Here is a 25,035-nt window from a genome sequence, read left to right as displayed (position 1 = left end):
AAAAGCTCAATTCTTTCTGATTTTTGTTTGTTTTGTAAGGCTGAGAAGAAGACAAGGAAAAAAAATCAGTCACAAAAATGAACAAGTTAACTTTCTTTCCCTCGCTAATTGTAGAGATACAGCAGGAAATTGATCTCTCTACACTGCACTGACAAGAACCAAAAAACTTAAGTACCGTACGTAAACGGTAAATCAGCCTTCAAAAATTAGCAAAATCCTGCCTCAAATGAATTCTAGAGCAAAAGAAAAATATGCTCTGTTAGGTATAAACTTGACGAATATCGATCAGTTGCAGTTGCTATTCAACAGCTAAAAATGGTTGATCCTCCACAATCCTTTCTGTCCACAGATGTTCTTAGGAAAGACCGGTAAACTTCAGTGGAATTACAATAGCTGACAAGTTGTCCCCACTGCCCTTCTTGTACGCTTCTTTGACAATGCAGTCAGCCAATGACGAAGAGGACGAGCATGAATCTGAGCTTTTTGACATCTCATTGACTTGGACATCTGCATCCCGTAAAAGATCACAAACGTTCTGTGGACTCAAACTTTCGAAGATGCCGTCAGATGCTACTACCAAATAGCTATCGTTGGCAGTTAAATGTCGCCAATCTATCACTTCAGGCACAGGACTAACGCCATACCTGTAAATGAGAGGAGAAATCAAGATAGGAAATGCCTCATCCTTGTCTTTAAGTTCACACAGAGCAAATGAAAAATATTTGACAACTAAGCGATTCACATCACTAACAAGGAGGAGCAGACTAAGCTAACTTCAGATTCAGAAAACTAACCTTTTTAAGTAAACATCACCAATAGCTCGAGACACCGCTAATATACCATTGACACGCGGCACACCCCATGAGCGTACGAACCCACCAGCAGCTTCTATTCGGGCTCTCTCATCATCTCTGTCCGGATGATGATCTCTTGTCAGCTCTTCCACTTCAAGCACCATACTTGGAATGCCTGTTATTGGCGATTCACAAAATTAAACTTGCAAGAATTCCAATTCACTTGTATGCATGTTACTTAGTTAATGTGAACTACAGAAAAGAAGTGTAGTTTTTCAATCTAGCAGTGCCCAGTGAACTTGTATCCAACCAAAGAGCGACATGATAAGACGGGAAGAATCAGACCTTCATTCCCCAAAGCATTCTTAGTTTTCGCTGAGCATAGTAGTGCTTTTGAATCACCAACGCTAGCAACTAACATCTGACTATCTACCAAGAGAACAACAGTGCCAGTGGATCCAGAAACATATCCGTGATCGAAAGCTTCCTGGAAACATAGGATGATCACCAAAAGATTATGAAAAATGCTGGTTTTGAAACAATCTCTAAAGAGTGGTACTTACCCGTGAGAACTCTGTATCAATATCATGGAATGTACTCAACAAGGCTTTCTTCAGGATATCATGCATCGCTGCTTCACCAGATACAGGTATAACTTCATCTGGACTATGACAACATGGCAGAAATAAATTGCATAAGTTTAAAGAAGATTTGAAACATACAAGAAAAGTTAAGATCTGAGTAATGTTGTTCAAGCTAAACAAGCAAATGCAAGTATACCATCGACATCTCATTCAAAAATAAAAACACTCGACTGACATCTATAAATACCGGAAATCTTAATAATATAAACCGGCCTTAGATTAAAAACAGAATCACATCTGAAAATAAAAATTATCAAAACTCCTAATAAAACCTAATGTTTCTAAACCGTGTGAGAGTCAACCTCAAAAGATTTGAACAAAAATCCCCTGCTTTGTCTGCGTTAAGCCCTTTGGAAGATAATGCTTGCTTGTATGCGTTGAACACAACATGCAAGAAAAAGTAATCCAAAAAGTTCTTTGAAGCCATCTCACTAGCCTCTTTGCCACCATGACCATCAAATACTGCTGCCACACCAACGAAAACCTCCTTAGGCCCGTCTTTTCCTGTAATCAGAAAAGCACAACAATATTAACCTCTTCTGTTATACCCAAAAGTTCAGTACACCAAATACTCCTTCATGGTGCTACCAATATGTCAATATTAGCAACCTAATTGTCTATAGTAAGTCTTCAAGAGTTACCAGCTTCAAGAATACATTTGATGAAAGATTTCAAAACCATATTTACTATGTTTAAACCCTAGTGAACATTGGGGGGGATTGATGGTACCAAGAAAACGGATGTTCATTTCAAGATTGCACGTGATGTGATCCTCTTGATAGTCCCTATGCCCCTGAAGTGTGGCAAACTGGCAGTTCCCCGTTCCATTGTGAGATCGAGAGGAAAGGCCCCATTGAGGACACTCTGGAGACTCCAAGACGGCAGGGGCACTGCCTTCGTCATAGGCCATCATACATGATACGGATACCTCCGGGGCGGCACATGAAATTGCACAGAGAAATAGTCCTGCTACAAGTAGTACAATCTCGAATCTTTTCGTCATCGATTTCTCATCAAATTGCTCCCCTGAAGGGAAAGAAGACCACTCAAAGTTAAAGTTGAAGAACAAGGTAAATTGAAAGAACAAAATATTGGGGAAATAACTGTAGACTTCTTACGATCAAACAAGCAAGATAAGGCTTTATAGTTAATAGCAAATGTGTTCTAGAAGGGGTTCTGAACTAGCATTAGTAGGGTTAATGTATTTAACGGTGTAACGAAATCGCTATCTTGCGACAAAAAGAGGGTTTGCAAGGCGTAAGATGGAAGCTACAAAGTCATTAGCGAATTTGCCGCATAGATTGGAACGAAGCCTTACAATCAAACCTACTTAATGGTGGTATCATCTTGGAACTGAAGTAGGAATTCTAACCTAATAACGGAACAAATCAGCGTCAGTCATTGTTCTTGAACTATACAATACAGATGATCTTGAAATCAATCGCAGGATTTGTTTACGAATATCACTTTGGTATTAGTTCGCAACTCTAATGAATATTCAAGCAATAATCATTCAGTAAAATCAATGGTCTCACCTCATTTGTCTAACCAGTGTATCACGAAGGAAAGATCAGAGCCCGAGAGAGAGAGAGAGAGAGAGAGAGAGAGAGAGAGAGATTGGCGATGGAGAAAACAAATCTGAAGTTGAGAAAAGACGAAGGAAAGATCAGAGCCCGAGAGAGAGAGAGAGATAGAGAGAGAGAGAGAGAGAGAGAGAGAGAGATTGGCGGTGGAGAAAACAAATCTGAAGTTGAGAAAAGACGAGGGAAACGTAGCAATGACTTGGGCGAGGGATGCAATGACTTGGGCGAGGGATGGACTGCGAGAGTGAGTGAGAAAACGTCTTTAGAAAATAATTAAAATTCGTGAGTGAGAAGATTGAGAGTTATGTACAGAGCGATTCGAGAGCGCAAGAATACTCCGTTTTGAAAAATTATATGACTAAGGCTCCGTTTCAAAAATTTTTTTAAAAAATAAATAGCTTATTTCATATTTTCAAACTCAAAAATAATATAAATAAAAAAAAATATTTCAATTTTTTTGGCATCGTATAAAAAATCTTATCGAGATCTTTCAAACAAGATCCATATTATATATTTTTAGATTTCAATAAACTCATAATTTTTTAACTTGAAATTGTCTTTTTAAAAAATAAGGACTTTTTTAAAGTTCCGGAACGGAGCCTAATAAGGATGGAACCATCGTCGCATCACCGAATCCAAACTAAATTTTAATTTAGTTAGCAGAAAAATTTATTTACTATTATGAGTAAATAAAGTAGAAAACAACCGAATTCTGAAAATATCTACGGCCTCGTTTTCCTTTGCTTTTTTTGACTTTTTGGGCATATGTTCTTATTCAATAAAAATTCGTTTTGCGATAAATTTTTGTGAATTATTAATTCGTCTCGACAAAAAGAATTAAAAAATCCAAAATCTTTTCTTTTTATCCAAATATTTTTAAAAATATCTAAGATAAAACACCAAAATAAATCTTTTCCTTTTAACCAAATACTTTTAAAAAATTTCAAGATAAAACAACAAAATTCGATTTTTTTTTTATCTTGGATATTATCAAATATATTTGGGTAACAAAAGTAGCACCAGGATTATTTTTTCCTTTTGCCTTTTCTTATTCTCCACCCGTAGACGCACGTCAAAATTGCCTCTTTGTGAGGTTGTACCAAAAAAACCGAACTGACTGATTTATTTTACATATATATATCGTCTCGTATAAAAGAAAGAGATTTGCTATTGACAAATAACCTTGTACTTAGCTAATAATGTACACAACATGCTGATGTGTCTATTTTGCATTGGCTTTGACTGCAATGCTATTACACGACAACCAATAAAAATATGACACGTCGCAATGTTATTTATATTCCTGATTATGTTATTGTGTTCATAGACTTTTCCTAACAGAAAACTTCCTTTTTGAACTAGAATTCTCTCTCTGTGTAGTGAAAAAGAAAGGGAAAATTAAAATCTCTCTTTACAAAACACTCACCGAACATGTCTTGGAATAGGTATATAGCACAATTCCAACTATCCTAATTCCAAACAATACACATGCATTAGCACTGTGGTTTACAACAATATAGTTACAATATCCTTACATGTCAGTACTGGGGCCCAAAAACATCATTACATATCATAAGTTTTTTGGTCATAGTGCTGATCTGTAAAAATGTTATAGTAGCTACATTGTACGATTTTGTTGTAAGCCTAGGATTTGGCTGCTTGTGGTGACCGACGGAAGTACGATGAGGCCGAGGAAGAGAAAGAGGATTTTCGCAGTTGGTAAAAGTTGTGGCCTTTGGCGGTGATCGAGGGCAGCTGCGACGGCATAGGCCTGAAGGTGGGATCGCGGAAGAGGAAGACTTGTGGAAGTACAACTCGACGTTTCTCAGGAACTTATGCCAGGTGATGGGATTCGGAAGGCAAAACCAAAATGCCAAAGGCCACAACTTTTACCAACGGGCCATACGGCGGCAACGGTCCATGATGTCAGAAGAACTTAAAATGAAAAATTGTGTAGCTTCGGTTATCAAAGGTCGGTTTGTTATTTGGGGAGGTTTGAAGGGATAATTTTGAAAAATGAAAATAGAAAACACCTTCGTACATTTAAAAGTAGAGTATAGATAGATATGTAGAATCCTATTGCTACCCAACCGGTTGTAACTCTTAAATGTGTATGTCGCCCTTGAAAAAGATAAAAACATGATTCAAATATTTTTACAAAGACTAAAATTTATCAGATTTCTTTTTGACATCTTTTAAACGTGATCGTCGTGGATCCTGTATCTCGACTGCTTATGAGAAATCACAAAAGAGATCATCACATGGGACTTGATTCTCACTTGGGAGGTGGCAAGCGAACGACGATACGATCAAACATAATTGGATAATAGTAGTAATTATCAAAAGACTCGGATAATGCGAGATTTAACTAAATTGCATAAACAAAATTGTTTTCAAACATATTACAAAATTTGTGAAAAGTAAAAAGGAGATAAACATGGATGTTACATGGACATGCTTCACTAGTATACACAAGTGATACAACATATAAATACACTATCCCGTCTTCGAATTTTCCCTTCTTTTCCTTTTTCTTTGGCGGGGGGCTGTTCATGGTTCATGACTGTTTACGCGGCTTTGGAGTTCCAGCATCTCCTGATGGTTTGGATCAACTGAGAGAGCAGCTCGACAGTCTCGCAACGCACCCAGAACGTCACCCGTGTGCTCGTGAAACGCAGCCCGCAAGTGTAGAAGGTGAAGGTCCGCTTTGAACGCAATCGCCCTCGACAGTTCTGCTATGGCTTCCTTCTGCTTGTGGTTGTCCATCAACACTATCCAAATGCCACCGAAAATCCAGTTCAATACCAAGAAATATGAAAGCAATTTTGCACCATAGGATGAAGAGGATGGCATAAATACGGTGAAGAAAAGAAGAACCACCCACTGACATCCGAGCCATCTTTTGCTTGTTTACGCAATTTTCTAGAAAGGTAAGGGACGTAATTTCAGAGACACAGGGCCCACTGAAATTAGATGAATCCATAACGTTCAAGCTTTTCATTGCTTGCTTACGAGAACGGAGAACCCACCTTATACCCAACACCTTCAAGGGATCCGATCGGTTCTCATGTCAATCGGTGAGATACCACTCTCGAAGAAAACTCCCTTAGGGCCAGTCTCAAGTAGACAGTTTCTAGGTGTAAAACTCCCAAAAGGTTGAGGACTTGAAATAGAAACTACAGACCTCGATAATAGGAAAAATCAACCAACTTTAGATTCACAAGTATTGAAACTCCTGTACCTTTTACAGTGCAAGACAACTTATTGACCTGAATCTCAAACCTCAAAAGTGATTTGGAAAACTGACAAAGACTACGACAACAGATTTACAACTGTTGATAGAACGAGGAGTAAAATTCATGACTACAGATTCCATGCACTACTAGTTCGACCAATAGCATACATCATGTTTGAAAGATGCAAGAAAATAATATGCAAGAACTAGAAATAAATTTGCAAAACAAATGTACGGAAAATTTTCTATCTAACCTGCAGCTCGATATCTGTAGGGATAGACACGGAGGGGATCCAATCGAGTGACCATCTCTAGATCTGCCTTCGTGAGTTCACGTTCACAGTACTCTGACCTCTTCTCATAGGCGGACGCATTGTTCCGAGCCGTCCCAATTAGTTTAGTCATTTCCTCGTATGCAGCACACTTTTCGTTTCTGAGGAAATGGACCCGGGCAAGACCCTGATGAGCTCGTGTGTGACGGATTTTAAGGGCATTGATGTAGCAATCTGCTGCTAAGTCTAGTTTCCCACAATCTACGTAAACACTTCCAAGATTGTTGAGAGCCTGAAAATTCGAGAATCAGAAGGAAAACCAAGAAGTTTAGGCTTGTAAGAGGCATGAGCTACATGAACAATAACAATGTCTCAGGAGAAGAATTTTTCCACGTCGGCAACGAAAAGGTCACTGAATGATATCACTATCTAAGACATGTTAAGATATATGTCACATCTTTAGTTTAGTAGACAATTCCAAAACACCAAATCTTGGAGGTAATTTAGATAGAAGGAACATCTTACTGGACCATTCTTCGGATTTCTTTACCATTCCCATAAACAACTTGATACCTTCTTAACTACTATGTCTAAAATATTCATTTAATAAGATATATGTCACATCTTTAGTTTAGTAGACAATTCCAAAACACCAAATCTTGGAGGTAATTTAGATAGAAGGAACATCTTACTGGACCATTCTTCGGATTTCTTTACCATTCCCATAAACAACTTGATACCTTCTTAACTACTATGTCTAAAATATTCATTTAATTCACCCACAAGCAGTTAACCATATCCCTTTACAAGAAGGGGTTGCTTAGGCAAACAGAAAGAGTAACCCGCCATAACTTCATCGCCAAGGACCAACTCAAGGGTGTTAGTAAGAATTTTATTCACCCCATCTTCTGCAGTCCTTATTAACTAGAACCACCATTCCTCAAGAGCCAATTTACACAATCACGTATCTAAATATGCTAATGGGCGTCAGCGAACAATTAATCAACCTAAATGCCACATGTCAGGTCGGGCTCATGAAGGGTTTACTTAAGTTGCTGGGAATTGACATCTTATTACCAAGTGTTCTAGGTGGCTATTGCACAAAATTACATTGTCTAGCATGTCACAGCCTTGTTGAACAGTAGGGCAAGGGAGAGAGACCATACCTGACCCTTCCGAAGACGATCCGAGGGGCACTTCAAGGCATCTTCGAGAAGTGACACAACAGTAGAAGAACAAGATGGATCTTGGCTGGAGTCCGCCAATGCATAGGCTTTCAGGAAGTATGCTTCAAAAGATCTCTTAAGACTAATAGAATCCTCTGCTTTCTGTAGGCCTTCCTCACAATGACCTGTATCATATAAGATCCATCCCTCATAAACCAAACGCTCATGTTCACTTGATGCATGTTGGCGAGCCAACTGTAGACTTCGCATGGCTGCTTCTGGACAATTTAATCTGATCAAGAGTAAAATTGAGTCAGTCTTCTCACCATTATCATAATACAGAACGGAAAAAAAATAAAATCCTTTTCATTGCCAGTGAATTGTAAACAAACGCCACAAATCTAAAATCTTCAAACTTTAGGACTACGTTCCTCAAAAAACCAAAGGTGACATCAGTGACAAATAGAAAAAGCTTATGATGGGGAGGAGCTTAAGAAAACAATACTCTGGTTTTGGAACAAGTTAAATGATTTCTACAATGAACTTTGAGGGAACAAGAGCCGAAAAACAAACTCAAGACACAAGGATCATCTGCAGTTAAATTCAATCCAGGACCCGACAATGGATTAAGAAAAGGTAAGATGGCATTAACAAACACAACCTTATACAGAGTTGCACTGCATGATGGTGGAGATTACCTATTACCACCGGCAACTGCATGGATATGGGGTTCTGACATGGAAATCGCCAGAATACCAGATCTATGTAATTGGTTTCAGCATGTGTGTAAGAAGTAGAGAGAACGAAGGGTTAATTTAAATAGCAGAATTCTTGAGCCAAATATTGATGGTGCATATATAAACGTGTTCATAAGCATGAAAAAGTGGCCCTTGACAGAGCTCAATGAAGGAAAATGATTGAAACATAAGGCTCGGTTTGGTTTGTTAAAAGCATGAAAAAAACCCCAATAGTTGCAAACGAAACATTCTACAGCTAAGTAGAATAGTGTATAGGTTACAAAATCTCTAGTTAAAAAAAGGAAGGCATCCAAAGCAGAGTCTGAACTTATCAAACTTATCATAGAAGAAAGAGAATAAGCAGTTAAACAAAATAAATTAGAACTTTAACATAGTTTAGAATTCACTGCATTTGTGGAACGTTATGATATACATATTCAAATTTCGACCAACCAAGAATGACTTGCAAATTTTCCACATGCCACTAAACACGCAATGAAAAGTTCAAGCAAGATTGTGAACCCTGTAAAAAAGCTTCAAAGTATTATGAGAACAATCAGTACATACCTAAGGAGAAGCAAAGACTGTCTGAAATATAGAACTCCCTTCGCCGCATCGGATTCAAGCATCTGGTAAATTACAGACAGGGATCCAATATCATCAACTGAAGACCACCTATCATAGAGTTGTAGCCAACAATCTGCTGTTGTCCAATTCTCCACATGCTCACGAACTAGAGTGCGAAGTTGAAAAGCTGCAACCTTACCCTCGAACAGCCTGTACTCTGGCGAAAGCGTAAGGATGGCCTGAACATCAGAAAGGGCTGCTTCATAATCCTCAAGAGCTAGATAGAAACAAAATCGGAGTTCCAAGCATTCTAATGCTAGTTTGAACCCGAGAACCCTATTGACTTCAGCAAGGGCATCTTGGATATTTTGCATCTTCATGAAGGATGCAGCCCGATACATGTAAGGATAAGTAAGTGTGGGGTCCAATTCAGTTGCTTTCTCAAGGTCTCCCCGCCTCTTTTCTCCTTCACAGTACAGTGACCTCTCTTGATACATCCACCCAAGTGGGTTCACAGAGGAAATGGCAGAGCTGAGTTTCTCATAAGACCAAAGTTTATGGCCCCTGATGTGACCAAGTCTTGCCAAACCAACGACTGAATAAACATGACCCGCATTTAAAGCAGCCTCAAAGAGCTTTTCAGCTTCATCATATTCTTTCCTCATGAGTCTCACACATCCCAACTGCTGATACACCACCATTCTCTGCCGATTAGTTTCAGCACATTCTAACAGTCTTTCCAAGAATAGAGCTGTTTTATCCGACCGAGGATCCAAGTTCATGGATACTTCACTTAACAAACAGTAGAGTGAAAATGATGACTGGCCAACCATGATTGATCTATGTTGCATATTAGCATTGCATAGTAGTTGAACCACCTGATCATCGTTTAGACAATCAGGAAGATCGTGCAGAAACACTTGCAAACATGATGCAGCAAGAACTGGGGCATTCTCTTCAAGAGAGTATTCCAGTAGTTCTAGTGCATCTTGTCTGGAGGAAACCAAAGAAGCAAGTTTCCGGTCACACGCATCCTTGAGCCTTTCACAGCAAAATTTATTGGCAAAAACTAAGACTTCTAATAAAAGCTTTGGGGGAACTTCATTTAAACTACCTGTTGAGCTGAACTCACGGACGACCTTCATACCCGATGGGGAAATGTTGTTCCTAGACAAGTCTATGTCCTTGCGAAGAGACTCTGTGAAACACCCGTAAAGCATGGAATTAAATGGCTCTGATAAGCCCGCGATCTTCTGCCTATCGCATTCTATTTTCTCATCTCCAATCCAAAAAGTGACGATTCTCAAAATCTGATTCACGTTTGTCCCAGCAACTCCAATGGAGCTCACATGTAGATTAGAAGGGAACTCAGAGGCAATATCTATTGGCCCGAATTCTTTAGCACATTTACCACAAGACAAAAGCAGGTCAGAGATGAGTTCTTCACCTTGCTTTTCATACTTCAACCATGCTCCAAAGATAAGTTTCTCATAGGTTGTGCTTGACTTCATCCAAGCTGATTGAAGGCTTCTTCGCATCAGCTTGGCTTCCCCAAGACCCTTAAAGACATGATACTGCAATAGATAGAGACTTGATCTTGCTTGTGGGGAGCATGACTCAAGTTCCTCATGAATTTGGGCTAAAACTTCTACATAATCAACAGGTTTAAAGAATGGAAGAACTGGTGGTTCAGGTACCTTGATAAAAGATTCTCTACAAATAAAACGAAAATTCGATTAAACTATTTTGATCAGTAGAGAATTGTAGGAAAATTGCAATACTTTTGAATAAATATTGAGAGGGAGAGCTTACATGGAGGAAGGAGACTGAGATGAGAATTTGAAAAGCTTCCCTCTTTCAACTTGGAGCCATGACTGTGGATTTAAAGCATTGAGCTGTGCTTCTTTACAAGACTCTGAGGGCAAAAAGGTCCTCATGGGGCATAAGAGATGAAACAAATCCCAGATCTCCACAATAGACTGATGGGTTTCACTCCAAGACTCAAAAATCAAAGATTTTGACAAGGAAACCAGCTCCTTTTTGTTGGAAAACACTACCCCTCAGCTCAAAATCTACAACTAATCGTGCAATCGGATACAAATAAACAAACAATCACAATCCCCAAACGGGACGATTCTGCAAGGATACAACCAAATTTGCCCAAACGTAAAATTGAAAAAAGAAAGGAAGATTAGGGGTTCCCTAATGTCAATAAATTACAATCTTCTAAGACACATGCTCTTTCTATTATACAGAAAGGATGGAACTAAAACTAAGTATGCACCAGCTGTCCCCAAATTTAAAGAAAGATGAGACTTTGTTTTTTAAACAATAAACGACAATAAAAATCAGAAGAGGCCAAAGACCCACAAAAGATTACGTGGGATTTACACCAAAAATACAACCAGAACCACCATCAAGTCCACCAAATCTCAAGATAAGAAAACAGCACCACAAAACCTAAATTACCCACACACACAGAGAGAGAGAGAGAGAGAGAGAGAGAGAGAGAGAGAGAGAGAGACACACACACCTTTTCCTTAAAATACAATCACTAGAAAAAGCAACGAAGTCAAATTGAAACCAAACCCAAATCAAACCAACCCACTAAATCTTCTGGTATGGCTTTGCAAAACCCAAATCAAAAAAAGTTGGAGGGGGGAGACTTGAGAGATCGAACGAAGGGCATTCGAAGGAAGAAAAATTTATCAGCCCTCCACTCACTTTTGTTTCGTTGGGTAAAAGGAAAGTTTTTCACTTTTATTTTCTTTCCTTCCCACTTTCTTTTTCCCGTTGGAGACCAGAAAGATTGCAGCTAGTATTTTGTTTTTCGAGCCATTAATTTGCTACTACGTATAGTACAAAAGAATCGTATCGAAATGGGTATTTAATCAAGAAAAAAAAAATATAGTTTTTGCCACACCTTTTTTTTTTTATAATGCCACACACTGCAAGTGTATTTTTTGCACTGATTGCAGCTAGTATTTTGTTTTTCGAGCCATTAATTTGCTACTACGTATGGTACAAAAGAATAGTATCAAAATGGGTATTTAATCAAGAAAAAAAAATAGTTTTTGCCATACCCTTTTTTGATAATGTCACACCCTGCAAGTGTATTTTTCAGTGCAAAAATACACTTACAAGGTGTGGACATTATAAAAAAAATAGGGTGGCAAAATCATTTCAAAAAAAAAGAAGGGGTTAGGGGGAATAAATCTGGATTCGGTGGAGCAAGGGAGCGACGGGGTGTTAATAATCAAGTAGTTTTGGGCTATAAACGGTACCGTATTCCCATGATTTTGTAGTCACTTGTCACCATCATTCACGGATTCCGTGCTAAGAAAAAATTAGGTCTGTTGAATCGAAGGACGAGCAATGGACGGCTCGAATTTTCATCCAAACAATAGATAGCTAGGGTTTGTAAGCGTTCGGATTAAATCTAAGACGTTCACAGTGAGATGGACGGTTGAATCACCCACACTACGCAATGTAGTGCTGCGGGTGCACTACAACCCTCCCATTCCATGGGGTTGAGTTCCGTGGACAAAATATTGGATATTTGAGCACAACCTTATTTTAAAAAAATGAGAGGACAAAGAGTGGATTGCTAACGGGAAGGAATGTTGGACCGCTAAACACTCACTAGATCGGCTTTAGCAATATTGAATTTGTAGAGAAATAGAGCGCGTCTTATTGACCGCAGAAATTTTTGAACAGTTAAAAGTCCACTCGGTTCGCTTCAATAATTTAAATCCAAGCTACCAGGTCTTGATGGTTACATGATTAAGTTATGTTTCAAAAATGAATGACCGTTATGATTTAAAAAATGAAATAGATTATCTCTAAAGACCGGAGAGTTTAGCTAAGAGTGTTATGGTAGAATTTGTTCGGATCCACTTTGATACATCAGAATCGATTACTATTTAAAGCTTGATGAGAATGTAAACCAATCTAGAAAATATGTCAGATTGAATTTTGATTAAGATGACCTCATAAGATATTTATCTTGAGATAGATAATTTTAATTTAGTATGTCAATCTAAATTCTAATTTAGTATGTCAATCTACTAATTTTACTGCCCGTCCAGTGTCTTCAAGTGTAGGCGATAGCTTGTTTTTTTCATAGCAAAGGGAAAATGGCATTCTCGGAAAAAACAATTGATCAGTATTCGAATTTTGGGTAGAAATTAACTGACCCGGGGCCTCTGCTGCCCCATGGGGACAGTAGTTCCTACCTAGCCACTAAAACGGCAATGTTTGGTTAAAAAAAAAAAAAAGATGCTACAACCACATTCAAAATTACATATCCAATTACACACTCACAAAACATAAGGGTCCCACACATACTAAACTGGGACCCTTGTGTTTTGTGAAAGAGTGTGTATTTGAGTGTGTGATTTTGGGTGTGGTTGTAGAATATTTGAAAAAAAAAATCCTTACCATCAATTTGCAATTCTATAGAGCAGAAATGTGATTTAGAGACAAAATTTGATTATGTTTCTTTAGAATAATATGATCAGAATAGTAAGATCTTCACATCCGTTCAAACGGATTAAAAATTAAAGCACTTAATTGTTTAACTATAGTTTTTAATATATAAACAGTCTAAAAAAATTAAGTGTGAAAATTTTCACTCTGTTTGAATTGGTGCAAAAATCTTGTTATTCTGATCATATTAACAAGATATTTGAACCGATTTAAACGGAGTGAAAATTTGAGCAATTAATTTTTTGAGACCATTTATATATTAAAAAATATAGTTAAAAAATTAAGTTCTTCAATTTTTATTCCGTTTGAACGGGTGTGAAAATCTTATTATTCTAATCATATTATTCTAAAGAGACATAATCAAATTTTGTCTCTAGGGCTCTTATAATCACGTTTCTGTTCTATAGAATTGCAAATTGATGGTTAGTATTCTTTTTTAAAGCAAACGTTGCTGTTTTAAGGGCTGGGTAGGGGCTACTGTACCCATGGCGGCAGCAGAGCCCCCGAGTCCGAAAGAAACTCCTTGTGAATAACCTGTATTTTAACCAGACCGGGTAAGAGATTAAGCTGATTTGTGTTTTGTTCTCTTTACAATTCAAAAAAAATTTTCAAAAAATTTTCTTTAGATTTCCCCTACTTCCAACATTTATTTCTTTATCTCTTTCCACTTACTCCTACTATTTTTCAAAAAAAATTTCAAAAACAAAACATAACATTGAACACCCGGGAAAAAAGGCAACCTGCAAAATAGTGACGTGTGTGAATGGAATTGGACACAATCACACAACGAATGGGAACCCCCCATAGGCTAGAGACAGCAGCAGTGAAGCAGTGCCCTCACTTTCCCCCAATCACACCACCAGATGCCGCAGTCCTCGCCTTTCTTGGGCATGGTATCACGCCGAAATTACCAAAATCTCCCTGCAATGGTACTTCCTTTTTTGAGAAACCCCCCGACCTTTCTTTCTCCACGAATTATTATTACACGGTAGAATTAATTTCGTATACTTGCCATCTACGCTTCAGACGTTAGAACAAGCTTTGTGGGGCCCACATTATTGATCTGAATCGTTCGCTAAGGAGGAGTCTCCACTGATAAAAAAAGTTGTGGATAACAACTTTTTTGTTTCGTACTTCTTCCAAAAAAATTCGTATTTGTTATTTTCGCGCCAAACTTTTATATATCATTAATTCGCCTCAACGAGAGGAATCGAAAAAATAAAAATCGAAAAACTAACAAATACAATTTTTTTTTTAAATAAAGACAACAAAAAAGTTGTCAACAGCTTTTTGGTGAGTGGAAACACCCCACTAGTTTTAAAAGAATTTCCAATAACCTTCGAAAAAATCAAGAAGAAATTAAATAGCTATCCTGTTTGAGTTATGTCACCATGCTTAATCCAATTATTTAACTTTCATTCAAAATCAGGATCTTTTAGGTCTACTCTAAAATATTTTTCTCCCTCCGTCCAATTTAATAGCCCCTTATTTTATTCTAACCAGATAAAAAATTAATTATATATTTAAATTGGTAATGAACTTTATATCCAATATACAATCCTTTTTTGTCCACTTTTCAAAGATCTCAATTGGCCCTTAAACTCGTGCAAAGTTTGGAAAAAAAAAAAAGTAGGTTTTATTTCTTGCCCCAAAAACTATATATATATATTGTTAAAAAGGACAAGTAATATGAGACAGAAGAAATACTAAAGTGCAACGGCTCCTATAAGAAAAGGTAATCCAATTGAAGATATATATACAGATATAGAGGCCATTGAACAATACGACATCGAAAAGTGTACCTAACAAGGCGCCTTATAGCTATAGGGCAGGGAAAAAAGCGTACAAATAGAATAGGAGGCCGGAAGTAGGAGTAGTTTAGTTGGGTCGAGAAAGTAGGCATGTTTCATTGTCATTGATTTATTAGAGAGACTCCATTATTCTTTGCCATTTCCATGGTTTTGTTAAAGTTGGCCTATTTTAGAGGCCGAAATCGAAATGCGTTGGATTCTGTATTGGTTAAGCCTTGTAGAAGTTTAAAGAGGAAGGCAACACAATGCCAGGAGGTATTTGTGATGAGAATAAATTCTTTACACCGCCGGTGTGGCGGTGTAAATATTTATTTCCTCCAAATCAATTATATTGCGCCCCGTTGCAAAACAATTGTCCCAATTAATAAAATATGATGACGTGATGCAATATAACTAATTTGAAAGAAACAAATGTTTACACCAGCAGTGTAAAGAATTTAAATCTCATTTGTGATTTGGCCTTTAACCCATTAACAACCATGAGACTTTGTCTAAACTAAATCAAGGGAAAAAAGGAAGAAAGAAGACATTGTCTAACCAAATACTCCGTACTAATATCTTCCCTATATTGGAAAACACTACATATGGGGGGTGTCAAACTTACGATTGTCAGAAGTAAATGGTTGCATTCGAGAAACCCATCCGGCACCTGCATAGATTTCCATCCGGAAGCAGAGACTAGAGATGCACCTGTGATGAGTTTTTCTCCCCAAAGCATGCGAGGATTTCGAAATGAAATGCAATTGATAGACTACAACTAACACCCTTTTAGTATCTCTCTCAACTTACTCTTTTTATTTTTATTATTTTTATTTATTTATCAAACACCCTTTTTTTCTGTACTCGATGATAATCATTTCTTACTTACAACCCCAATAATACTTGCTCCACTAATTGACATTGAGATAGAAATAATAAATAAACTGACGTACAAACTACAAAGGCATGTTTATATGTTTCCAGCATTTATTTAAACAAAATTGCAAAAAAGGAATTATGAACCCCAATCAGAAAACAATAATATATATTTTTTCTAGTGTGGGGTGTGGTTGCATCAGCCCCAATCATCTCTCATCTAAATGTCCATATTTCATTTCAGACTTCTCACCGAAAGTCTGACTTTCTCCTTTTCGTCTCAATTTTCCTAATCATAAATCACGACACAGCTTCGGATCTTCCGCCAACACATCATTCAGTATTCCTAAGCTAGTCTCACTTAACCGAAGTTGACAACTCGTTTCGATTCAACCAGTTGACAACCTCAATCATCTAAAATTTTATATTCGTTTTGTTTTGTTGTTTCAACCATCAAGTTCCTATCAATCCCAGGATGTCTAGAAAATGAAAAGAAAAAGAAGACCTGAAGTTGAGGAGAAAAACCGACCATTACAGGAATTGCTTCCGAGGCACTACATTAATTCATAAACTTGCTTTCTCATTCCTCAAATTAGAGACATTGACCATGATGAATATTACTATAGTAACAATAGAAATACCACTGCAATCTGGCTCAGGGCTGCCCATGTTCTGTGGATGGCTAGAAACGTCCATGCTCAGAGTTTCCGTAAGGTACTCTAATGGAAGCCCCTGAAGCAAAATATGGACTCTTCACTCTTCAGCCAGTCCCTAAAGAAGGTCTTACCCTAAAATTCTCCACGGAACAACTTCTCAGAAGTATCTCTAGTTTGCGAAGGTAAGATGCGCGGGAAACAAACAGATATGGGACTCTTTTCTTCAAATATAGCCGGATATGAAGACTTACAAGGAAGCTTAAAATTTTAGGCATCCATTGTCATTTTCACTGGACATATTCTCTGCTAGGGGCCGGTACGTGCTTATACAAGTGTAAAGATAAACACAGACATGGCTATCAAGACCATCTGCCTCGAGTTCATTCACGCATATCTGAAATACAAGAGAACATTATAGAGCGTCTATCAACCTTTCAAAGTTACCACCTAGACAATAAAAAAAACACAAGAAACCATTGGAAGGAAAACAAAACAACAAACTCTGCACCCTGACAATCGGCACATCCGTTACAGTAGTAACAGTACCATACCCATTTTGTTCGTAAAATATCCCGGAGATGTCAATTTAGATTTTTGGCTTCAAATACTGGCAAATGTTTTATATTTATCACTTCTTTCTGCCAAGCTACTAGACAGAAGAGATGTATAGTCACAGGACTGATTGGATTAAAGGGAGAACAACCAAACCAAAAGCTTTACCCTACAGCTAATGCTGCTTCATCACGGGAATTGTCCAATTTTCAATAAAATCCCATTCAAAACATAAAATGCACAAGTGTGATATTGCTTCTATCATATTGGTGACAAAGTGACAGTCAAACACAATCTTTCGAGGCATGTACACGAAAACTTGGGTACGCCATCTTCTCCATATCTTTTGTGGTTGTGAGAGCAAATCATTTTCTGTTTTTATCTGTTTGAATTCTGGGTTTATGGAAGAGTTTTTGTCTTAGATGTGAAGCTATTTCCTTACTTGAAAATGATTTGTTGGTTTAAGGCAGAATATTGCGTCTTAAGTTGTAATATATAGGCCAGGAGAAGTCATATATGGCAATAATAACCACCACAACAACAATAATAAGATGAAGAAGACGTTACTTCGAAATAAACAAAACAACCAAAAAGTTACCTTTCTCATTCAGACCATCTGGAAAATTGGTACTCTTTACTAAATTATCATCTGCTGAGCTGCTTCTTGTAGGGGTGTTGGGTGGTCTGATTTGGGGTGAGGAGCATGCATCACTCCTGTTTGAGCGCTCATTCTGGGTCTGATTCCCCATCTGAGGATTTAAGTAAACATCCAAGCTAGCAGATGGAGGGGTTGCTACCTTTCTCTTGCTCTTGAACCTTCACCTAACAGGGATGTGAGAAGCCAAAGAAAAAAAAGAAGGCAAAGTGGACTCTTTGTTTATCAGCTTGTCAGAGAGCAGTTTAGCCATATATGATACCTATCTTTTCGCTTCTCAAGATATCTTTGTACCGAAGCTTTTCTGCTTCCAGGAACTTCAGCTGCTAAATGAAAAAGGAAAAGAAGGATGGATTGCTGAAGATCAAAGTAAACCAGTCTTGTTATCTCTATATCTAGCAAGATTAATGTGTTATTGTCATCATGATTAATCATCCAACTATTGAGTCAAAAGAATCCCACTATTCATACCGTTTAACCACCAATTGTCCCCAAAACTCAAGCCATACGAAATAGGCTAGACAAAGCATCTCAAGCTAACACTTACTTTCTTTCTCCAAGTTTGTCTATATTAGGTGAGTGAGTGTAGGTTTACTAAAGAGTATACATGTGTACACTGTTGAATCCAATGAAGAGTAGTCATAATCTAGGAGAACATTTACCGGTGTTTTCTTCGCGACATATTCCACTTTCCTCCCTACTCGGCCAACAGTTATCACTCATGTTCACTGTGAAACCAAAATAAGAGTATAAGGCCACAAGCTGAAAACTGAGCATAATCAACCACCCCATCGACAATTTATATTATGCGAATGTTTCCAGTGGTCCCGTGCCACCATTGCCTACAAGTCAAATAGCCACTTATTGAAAGCAAAGAATTGCCATCCAGGTACCAAGAATGGTTATTAGATGAGTTGCTCATAGAGAACCCATTCAATCCTTGGAAAAAAAATTGAAGCTGGAAGTTCCAATTATTTGTGAAGAAAACGAAAGGAGGGGGTCCTTGACACACTATAAATTACCTGCTTGTGTTGGCAATATTACAACAGGAGTATCTGGGCCTACTCTACCACTTGCAGCCTGTAAATGGCATGGCAATGGTTGTCTAGCCGCACTTCCATCAAATGGAACTTCCAGAGGTACTTGGAGGGGGCTTGCAGCAAGCTGCATTAGTGCTTGTGCCTGAAATATTGCGTACATGTGAGGCCTAGAATACAATCAGTACAATCTTGGGGGCAAAGCTTCATTACCTTATCAACTGGCACATCATCATAGACATTCACTTTCCCGCAATAGAATATTGTCATTTGTCCTAATGGGCCATTTGCTTCACCTGCAGTTCTGAGTTCATGTGGGAAACATTTCAATGTCTGCGCCAAATTAAAACAAATAAGTCTGTCATTTCTTCCTTGAAGAAATGTCAGTTGTTATCCGCCCATACAGCGTACACCCACACTTGCACATTCCCAAGTTAGTTAGACTACAGCTGCAATCTGAGATGAATGAAGTATTTTAGGCAGAAGTAAAAATGTACATCCAAATTTGGGGTTGGGGGAGCTATGCCAGGATGTAGACAGAAAAAAATAGGCAGACCCAAGGATCACAGTCTCCACAAACAATGGCTGTTGAAGCCCACTCAGAGTAATTATCAAAAACGAAAACGGTATGAGGGTCATAATCTTTGACAGAAGCTACGATTTTCACCTAAGAAAGCATTTGCTCAAGAAGACAACTAACGATTAACCAAGTTTCAAATATTAACATGGAAGCCATGGAGAGCCATTCTGGCCAAATCATACTGGAATGGACATGCCAAAAACAACACCAAGGCATCCGGGAAAAGAGCACATAATAACGGGGACACAAACCTCCTAAATCAAAATGTCAAATTACATGCAGAAAGAATATAAAAACAAGTGAATATTTTGAAGCTGAAGAAAATAGGAGCAAGAGAAGACACAACTTATATCAAGAATACTGTTTCACTAACTCATCCGAATGACTTTACTTTGTGCGTAACTTAAGGAGTGTTCTGTTATTCGACATATTCATTTTGAAGCACCAAAGATATTATATGTAAGGGGGCGGTCCCGCGGACACAGTTTTTGACACAAACCTTGTGTGGGATCCATTTTGGAGTCCCACGCAAATGATCGGAGCCGTTCAATTTGTTTAAAACATATTTGTAAGAGTTCCCGTAAAAAATCAACTCATTTGGATTTCGCAAGGGCTTGATCGATTCATTCAGCTTTTACACTGTCAAATTTAGAGACAAGTACCGATCAAACAAGATTTGTGCAAAAATTTGAGTAAAAAACTGTCCCAGGAACCGCCCCCTATATGTAATCCAGCATACTATTAAGTTTATTAAGGTTTGATATTAAAAATCTTTAGCACCTAAGGTATCAAACATAGTTTCCTTATTCCCAATGCAACCATACATTTAGATTATAATCAAGGAAATACTTTGGAGCTACATTAAGGGTCGTAGGCAAGGTTTCATTAAGATAGTCTTCTTGTACATAAAAAGGAAAATTCAAAAGAAGTGCCAACGATGGTGTTACGTGCATATTTTGTGTAACAGGAAAAAGAAAGCTAATACTGGTTGTAATTAGTTGTCCTAAGAATCAAAAAACAAATTACAATACTGATCCTGGTTATGCAAGTGCTACTTATAGTTGTTATCACTTACCAGTTGTCACAATGAGTTAAAAAATGCAAATTCAGATAGTAATCTTGGTTGGGAAAGTCTTAACTAAGTACCTGAGTATCGGAGAAATAAGAGGCAGAAATTCAACAAATGAGCGAAAATTGTCCCGTAGTTGGTATTATGATCTAACTAAGGGAGACTAAATGCTATTTTGCAAGGAACTCATATATCTTTATTCAATAGCATTTAGTAGATTTCTATCCAAGTGCTTTGCGAGAAGGGGAAAGGCAATTCCTTCCCACCCCTAAAGTTAAGATTTCCATTGCTGAAGAGGGAAATTTAGAGAACACATTCCTTATAGAATTAAAGAGAACAATGAACTTAATCGAGGTTAATCCCCCATATGAGTGCCCTAGTGTGAATTCACTCTTTTAGGATGGGGCATACCTCCACAAGCTTCTTGAAAGAAGTAAAAAAAAAACCCTAATCACACCATCTGAATAAATAGAAGAGCCAAGCTGAAGAAAATTCATATAGACAGAAAACTATTTAAGCAACTGATCAAGCAAACTAATAAACCAATGAAACAAATTTAAACACTTCAAATCACTTATTAGATAAGTTGTTATAACTGTGAAACTGTGCATACTTAAACTAGTGATCCTTGGGTATTTTTATTTTGGACCCAAGGAATATCTGTTAAGGCTTGGTCCTGTGGTGGCTACTCAAAACCTAAAACTAGCACATGTGCAAAACCTTCTGAGGGTTGAGATACTTGTAACACTATTGATTTTTAGAATATAACTTTGAAGAGGTCCAACATATAAGTTGGGAAGCAATATTAAGTTCAAACAAATTTATGTCAGCAATCACTAGAGTGATGTCTATATGTACATGCAAGCTTAAGTGCTGAGGTTTTTATGTCCTACACTAATTTACTTATAGTTGTGCTCCAAGTGGTGACATGTCATACAAAATGTTGACTCAACATGAATTTCGAGTGCACTCACGGGATTCCCCTTACGATATCTTCACGAGCTTAGCAAGCTGACCTCAACTATGATCAGACTAGGCTTCTTTATCTGATTAGCTTGGCCAAAGAGCACAAGTTCATCTCATTTCTGAATGAACAAAGCAAATACAAACCCAATCCAAAACCAATAGCGAACTGCTTGGTATCCTCACAAATATGTCATGATATGTTACCCTCCAGCACATGGTAATCTTCACCATTTCTCCTTTTTTAACTGTTAAGTGAAGGTAAAATTATTTCAGGTTTTTTACAGCCCAAGTCCACACCAAGCTAAGCATATAGATTGATACATGCAAGCGGGTAATCCCCGCTGAAAGGTCTTTTCCCCGATCTAAGTTACGTACCACTCAATGTTACAATTCATTTGACAATGTTCATGTCTGCTTGCATCCCAAACTAGGATTGTAGATCTTGATCGTGCAACACTATAGTAGGAAAAAAAAATCTTCGTTATTCAGTATTTGTAGCGCACACTGTAACAGCATTGCCACCTGCATTTAACTACCATGCACATTCAGTAGACGCCAAACATTACAGAGTTGTAAGTTTCCTTTCCAACATCCGTCAAGATAATACTGTCCGAGAACTCAGGAACTCAATTGCCGCATGAATGAAATGCCAGTAGAGATGCCGACTGGCAGAACTGGTCAAAAAAGCTCGGGTGAAATCCTAGCTTCATTGGATAATCCCTGCTGATAGATCATGGCTCGATAGATAATCTTAGAAGCCAATGATTTTCTCCCCATGTCTCTCGTAAAGTCAGCATTGCCAAGGGGGCGTGTGTTTGCAAAAGTACAACTAAAAAGGAATCAAATAAAGACCATAAAGTCCATATGGCTGTCTCTTTTAGTATTCCTACAAGCGTATGTCATTTTTTTGCAAATTAAAAATCACCTCGGAGGACTTGAGTCGCTGCCGTCGACAAGCCAACCGTGGTCGGAACGATCGTTTCTCTCTGGATCTTTTCTCCGGCACGGAGACTCTTCAGCCGGTACTATAAGTGGTGCACTGCCAGTTGATCTGTGGACCTACATATCACAATTTTCAAACATTATCGCAAAACCTACCCAGTCACATGTGGATCGGTGAATTAAGAAACTATTAAAAAGAAATAGATAAACCTGCCTTGACCTTTTTCTTAATAGATAGAAAAAGGTAAAGATAGCGAGAGAGAGAGAGAGAGAGAGAGAGAGAGAGAGAGAGAGAGAGAGAGAGAGAGAGAGAGAGAGAAAGAGTGCGCGCGTGTGGGAGTGAGGGAGAGTGGTAGGTGGATTGGAACGCACACGGTGTAGATTATCAGGGCGGGGAATGTGCAACTTCTTCCGAGTGACGGCGTCCGAATCTGACGACGTTTCGAGGAGCGTCTTGAGCGAGATGACTTGTTGGATCGCCTGCGATTTGTTCCACGACGGTCGTCTCATCCCTGTACGGACACCTCCAAATTACCCTAAAATCAATGCATACACATGCGTACACACAAACGCATAGATAGATAGAGAGATAGAGAGAGAGAGAGGGGGGGTGGGGTGGGGAGAGGGAGAGGGAGAGAGAGAGAGAGGATGTGCCTTTCTCTTTGAGGTAACGGCGGCAGTCTTCGCGAGTGAGCTGAGAAATGTCTTCTTCAGTGAGTAGGTGAAGAGGCTTGTCGAGTGGTGACCGGGAAACCGTTTCCTCCGTCGACATGGTAGGCCAGATTCCGGGCAATTATTGACTCCTCCCCCGTTGACAGTGTGCTCCGGTTTTCCGTAAGAAATTCAGAGATCGGTGGACGTGGGTTGATTTTCTTTTGGTAAATTCATGTTTCCAAGTATGGGGGTTTTTCGGGGGAGAGAGAGTGGAGTGTGGGAATTTGGCCGCGGCGTCGCCTCTTTCTTGGTTCAAAGGCTTTTTTCCATCTGTTGGATTTGGGGCTGCAACCCCCGTACGCCACGTAAACATCCCTGCCGCTTTATTACGATTCTGTCCCACCACACCTTCAGAAATTACCGTCTCGTCCTCTCGTTGACTCCTTCTCAAGTCCTTGTAACATGTACTCCTTCCGTTCCAATATTTGGTCCATTTTGAGAATCTGTGTCACTTTTCAATTGATTATATATTACAATTTATAATCTTTTACGTGATTTAATTACAATTTATAATTAATTTTTTATCCGGTTGAGATAGAATAATGAACAAAGGAATGGGGACGGAAGAAATATATATGTAGTCCCGTACGTTTGTATTGAATGATAGTTCACTCTCACTCACATGATAAATACTCTTTTCATTTGGATTTAATTGTGGACCTAGTTCTATTCTAATTGGCTAAAAAACGGGTTATATCTTTGAATCCGTAATAAATTTCATATCGAATAATGATTTTATTTAATAGATCTCGATTAGTTCTATAATACAATATTTTTGAAATCACCTAAAACATTATAAATTGAAAGATATAATCGATTGAAAAATAGCACGAACTCCAAAAAATGATTATTAAAACCGAACGGATGGAGTAATCCAGTACAACCAAAAATACTACTACTAGTAACAAAGGATCTTGATAAACCAATTTTTTTTTAAGCTTGACAAAATAAAAATTTTATTTAGTTCTCTCACTATGTTACACTTCTTCCAATTCCAAACTAGTGGATAATCAAGTAGTACAATAAACCCTAATTAAGATTAAAAAAAACCCCGAATTAGTGGAGCTCACTTACGACTGGTTAGGGTTAATCTAACCGGAGGGTAGTGGATGGTATATGCAGCTTCATGTTGTCTGTAGATGGATATTTTCCCCCCCTTGTGCTGTGCGTATTGTCACAATGTATTCTATAGCGAAAAACGAGACTTGTATTTTCCAGTACGTGAACAATGAATCTTGCTCTCTAGGCTCCGGTCAGTTGCCAGGAATATTGTACGGAAAAGTTATTCTTAGGAAAAGTCAAGTAAAGTGAAGTAAAGGAAAAAGAAAATTATTTTCCTGTGAGTGTTCATTTGATAAAAGAATTTTGCAAGAATAATTAAGGTTTAGTTGTTCATTTGTCAGGAAAAAGAAACTTTTGGAAAAATTTTGTCAGTGTTCACTCATTTTCCTTTTCCCGCGACGCAAAATCCTGTGTTTTTTGCAGGATCACTTTTGCAGGAAAGTAATTCCTGCAAGAAAACTAAAAAACATGTTTCCCATTACTTTCCTGCCAACTTCACACTACAAAAATCATGGGAAAGTTGATTTTCCCATCTTTTCTTGTACTTTCTGGGCAACTGAACAGAGCCTTGGTCGGCTGCTTGTGGTTTGATGTTTTCTTCATTTATCCCCAAGTTCGGTATTATTTGAACCGAATCGATTGGTTGAATT

General features: G+C 38.1%; 3 protein-coding genes across 12 annotated transcripts; all 3 read right to left on the bottom strand.

The window, feature by feature from the left end:
• Positions 1-3,231, bottom strand: LOC131313175 (probable protein phosphatase 2C 51). Of its 4 annotated transcripts, XM_058341330.1 has the most exons (8): positions 3,162-3,231; positions 2,974-3,037; positions 2,168-2,464; positions 1,741-1,942; positions 1,358-1,460; positions 1,140-1,281; positions 795-969; positions 1-644 (listed from the first exon to the last, which is right to left on the bottom strand). In XM_058341330.1, the coding sequence occupies exons 3-8, from the start codon at positions 2,439-2,441 to the stop codon at positions 356-358; spliced, it is 1,185 nt and encodes a 394-aa protein (XP_058197313.1). In that variant the 5' UTR covers positions 2,442-2,464; positions 2,974-3,037; positions 3,162-3,231; the 3' UTR covers positions 1-355. The 4 variants fall into 4 exon arrangements, with proteins under 4 accessions (XP_058197313.1, XP_058197315.1, XP_058197314.1 ...); XM_058341332.1 differs by lacking the exon at positions 3,162-3,231 and having other exon boundaries at positions 2,974-3,082; XM_058341331.1 differs by lacking the exons at positions 2,974-3,037; positions 3,162-3,231 and adding an exon at positions 2,811-2,954.
• Positions 3,232-5,374: 2,143 nt separating this feature from the next.
• LOC131312333 (ETO1-like protein 1) lies at positions 5,375-11,898 on the bottom strand. The gene is made up of 5 exons (XM_058340022.1): positions 10,811-11,898; positions 8,999-10,711; positions 7,695-7,986; positions 6,511-6,820; positions 5,375-5,792 (listed from the first exon to the last, which is right to left on the bottom strand). Exons 1-5 carry the CDS (start codon positions 10,933-10,935, stop codon positions 5,572-5,574), a joined length of 2,661 nt encoding a protein of 886 aa, XP_058196005.1. The 5' UTR covers positions 10,936-11,898; the 3' UTR covers positions 5,375-5,571.
• Positions 11,899-16,665: 4,767 nt separating this feature from the next.
• LOC131313510 (protein TIFY 4B-like) lies at positions 16,666-23,614 on the bottom strand. 7 transcript variants are annotated; one of them, XM_058341841.1, is made up of 9 exons: positions 23,264-23,614; positions 22,982-23,121; positions 22,593-22,726; positions 19,266-19,356; positions 19,038-19,197; positions 18,678-18,743; positions 18,278-18,341; positions 17,959-18,176; positions 16,666-17,202 (listed from the first exon to the last, which is right to left on the bottom strand). In XM_058341841.1, exons 1-9 carry the CDS (start codon positions 23,379-23,381, stop codon positions 17,189-17,191), a joined length of 1,005 nt encoding a protein of 334 aa, XP_058197824.1. In that variant the 5' UTR covers positions 23,382-23,614; the 3' UTR covers positions 16,666-17,188. The 7 variants fall into 7 exon arrangements, with proteins under 7 accessions (XP_058197824.1, XP_058197825.1, XP_058197826.1 ...); XM_058341842.1 differs by having other exon boundaries at positions 18,278-18,338; XM_058341843.1 differs by lacking the exon at positions 18,678-18,743 and having other exon boundaries at positions 18,278-18,338.
• Between the last annotated feature and the right edge of the window lie 1,421 nt (positions 23,615-25,035).

This window comes from Rhododendron vialii, chromosome 13a (genome assembly GCF_030253575.1).
Source record: "Rhododendron vialii isolate Sample 1 chromosome 13a, ASM3025357v1".
In the NCBI taxonomy this organism is placed as follows: domain Eukaryota; kingdom Viridiplantae; phylum Streptophyta; class Magnoliopsida; order Ericales; family Ericaceae; genus Rhododendron; species Rhododendron vialii.
The sequence above is the reverse complement of the archived record's forward strand: the minus strand, read 5'-3'. Positions and strand labels throughout refer to the sequence as shown.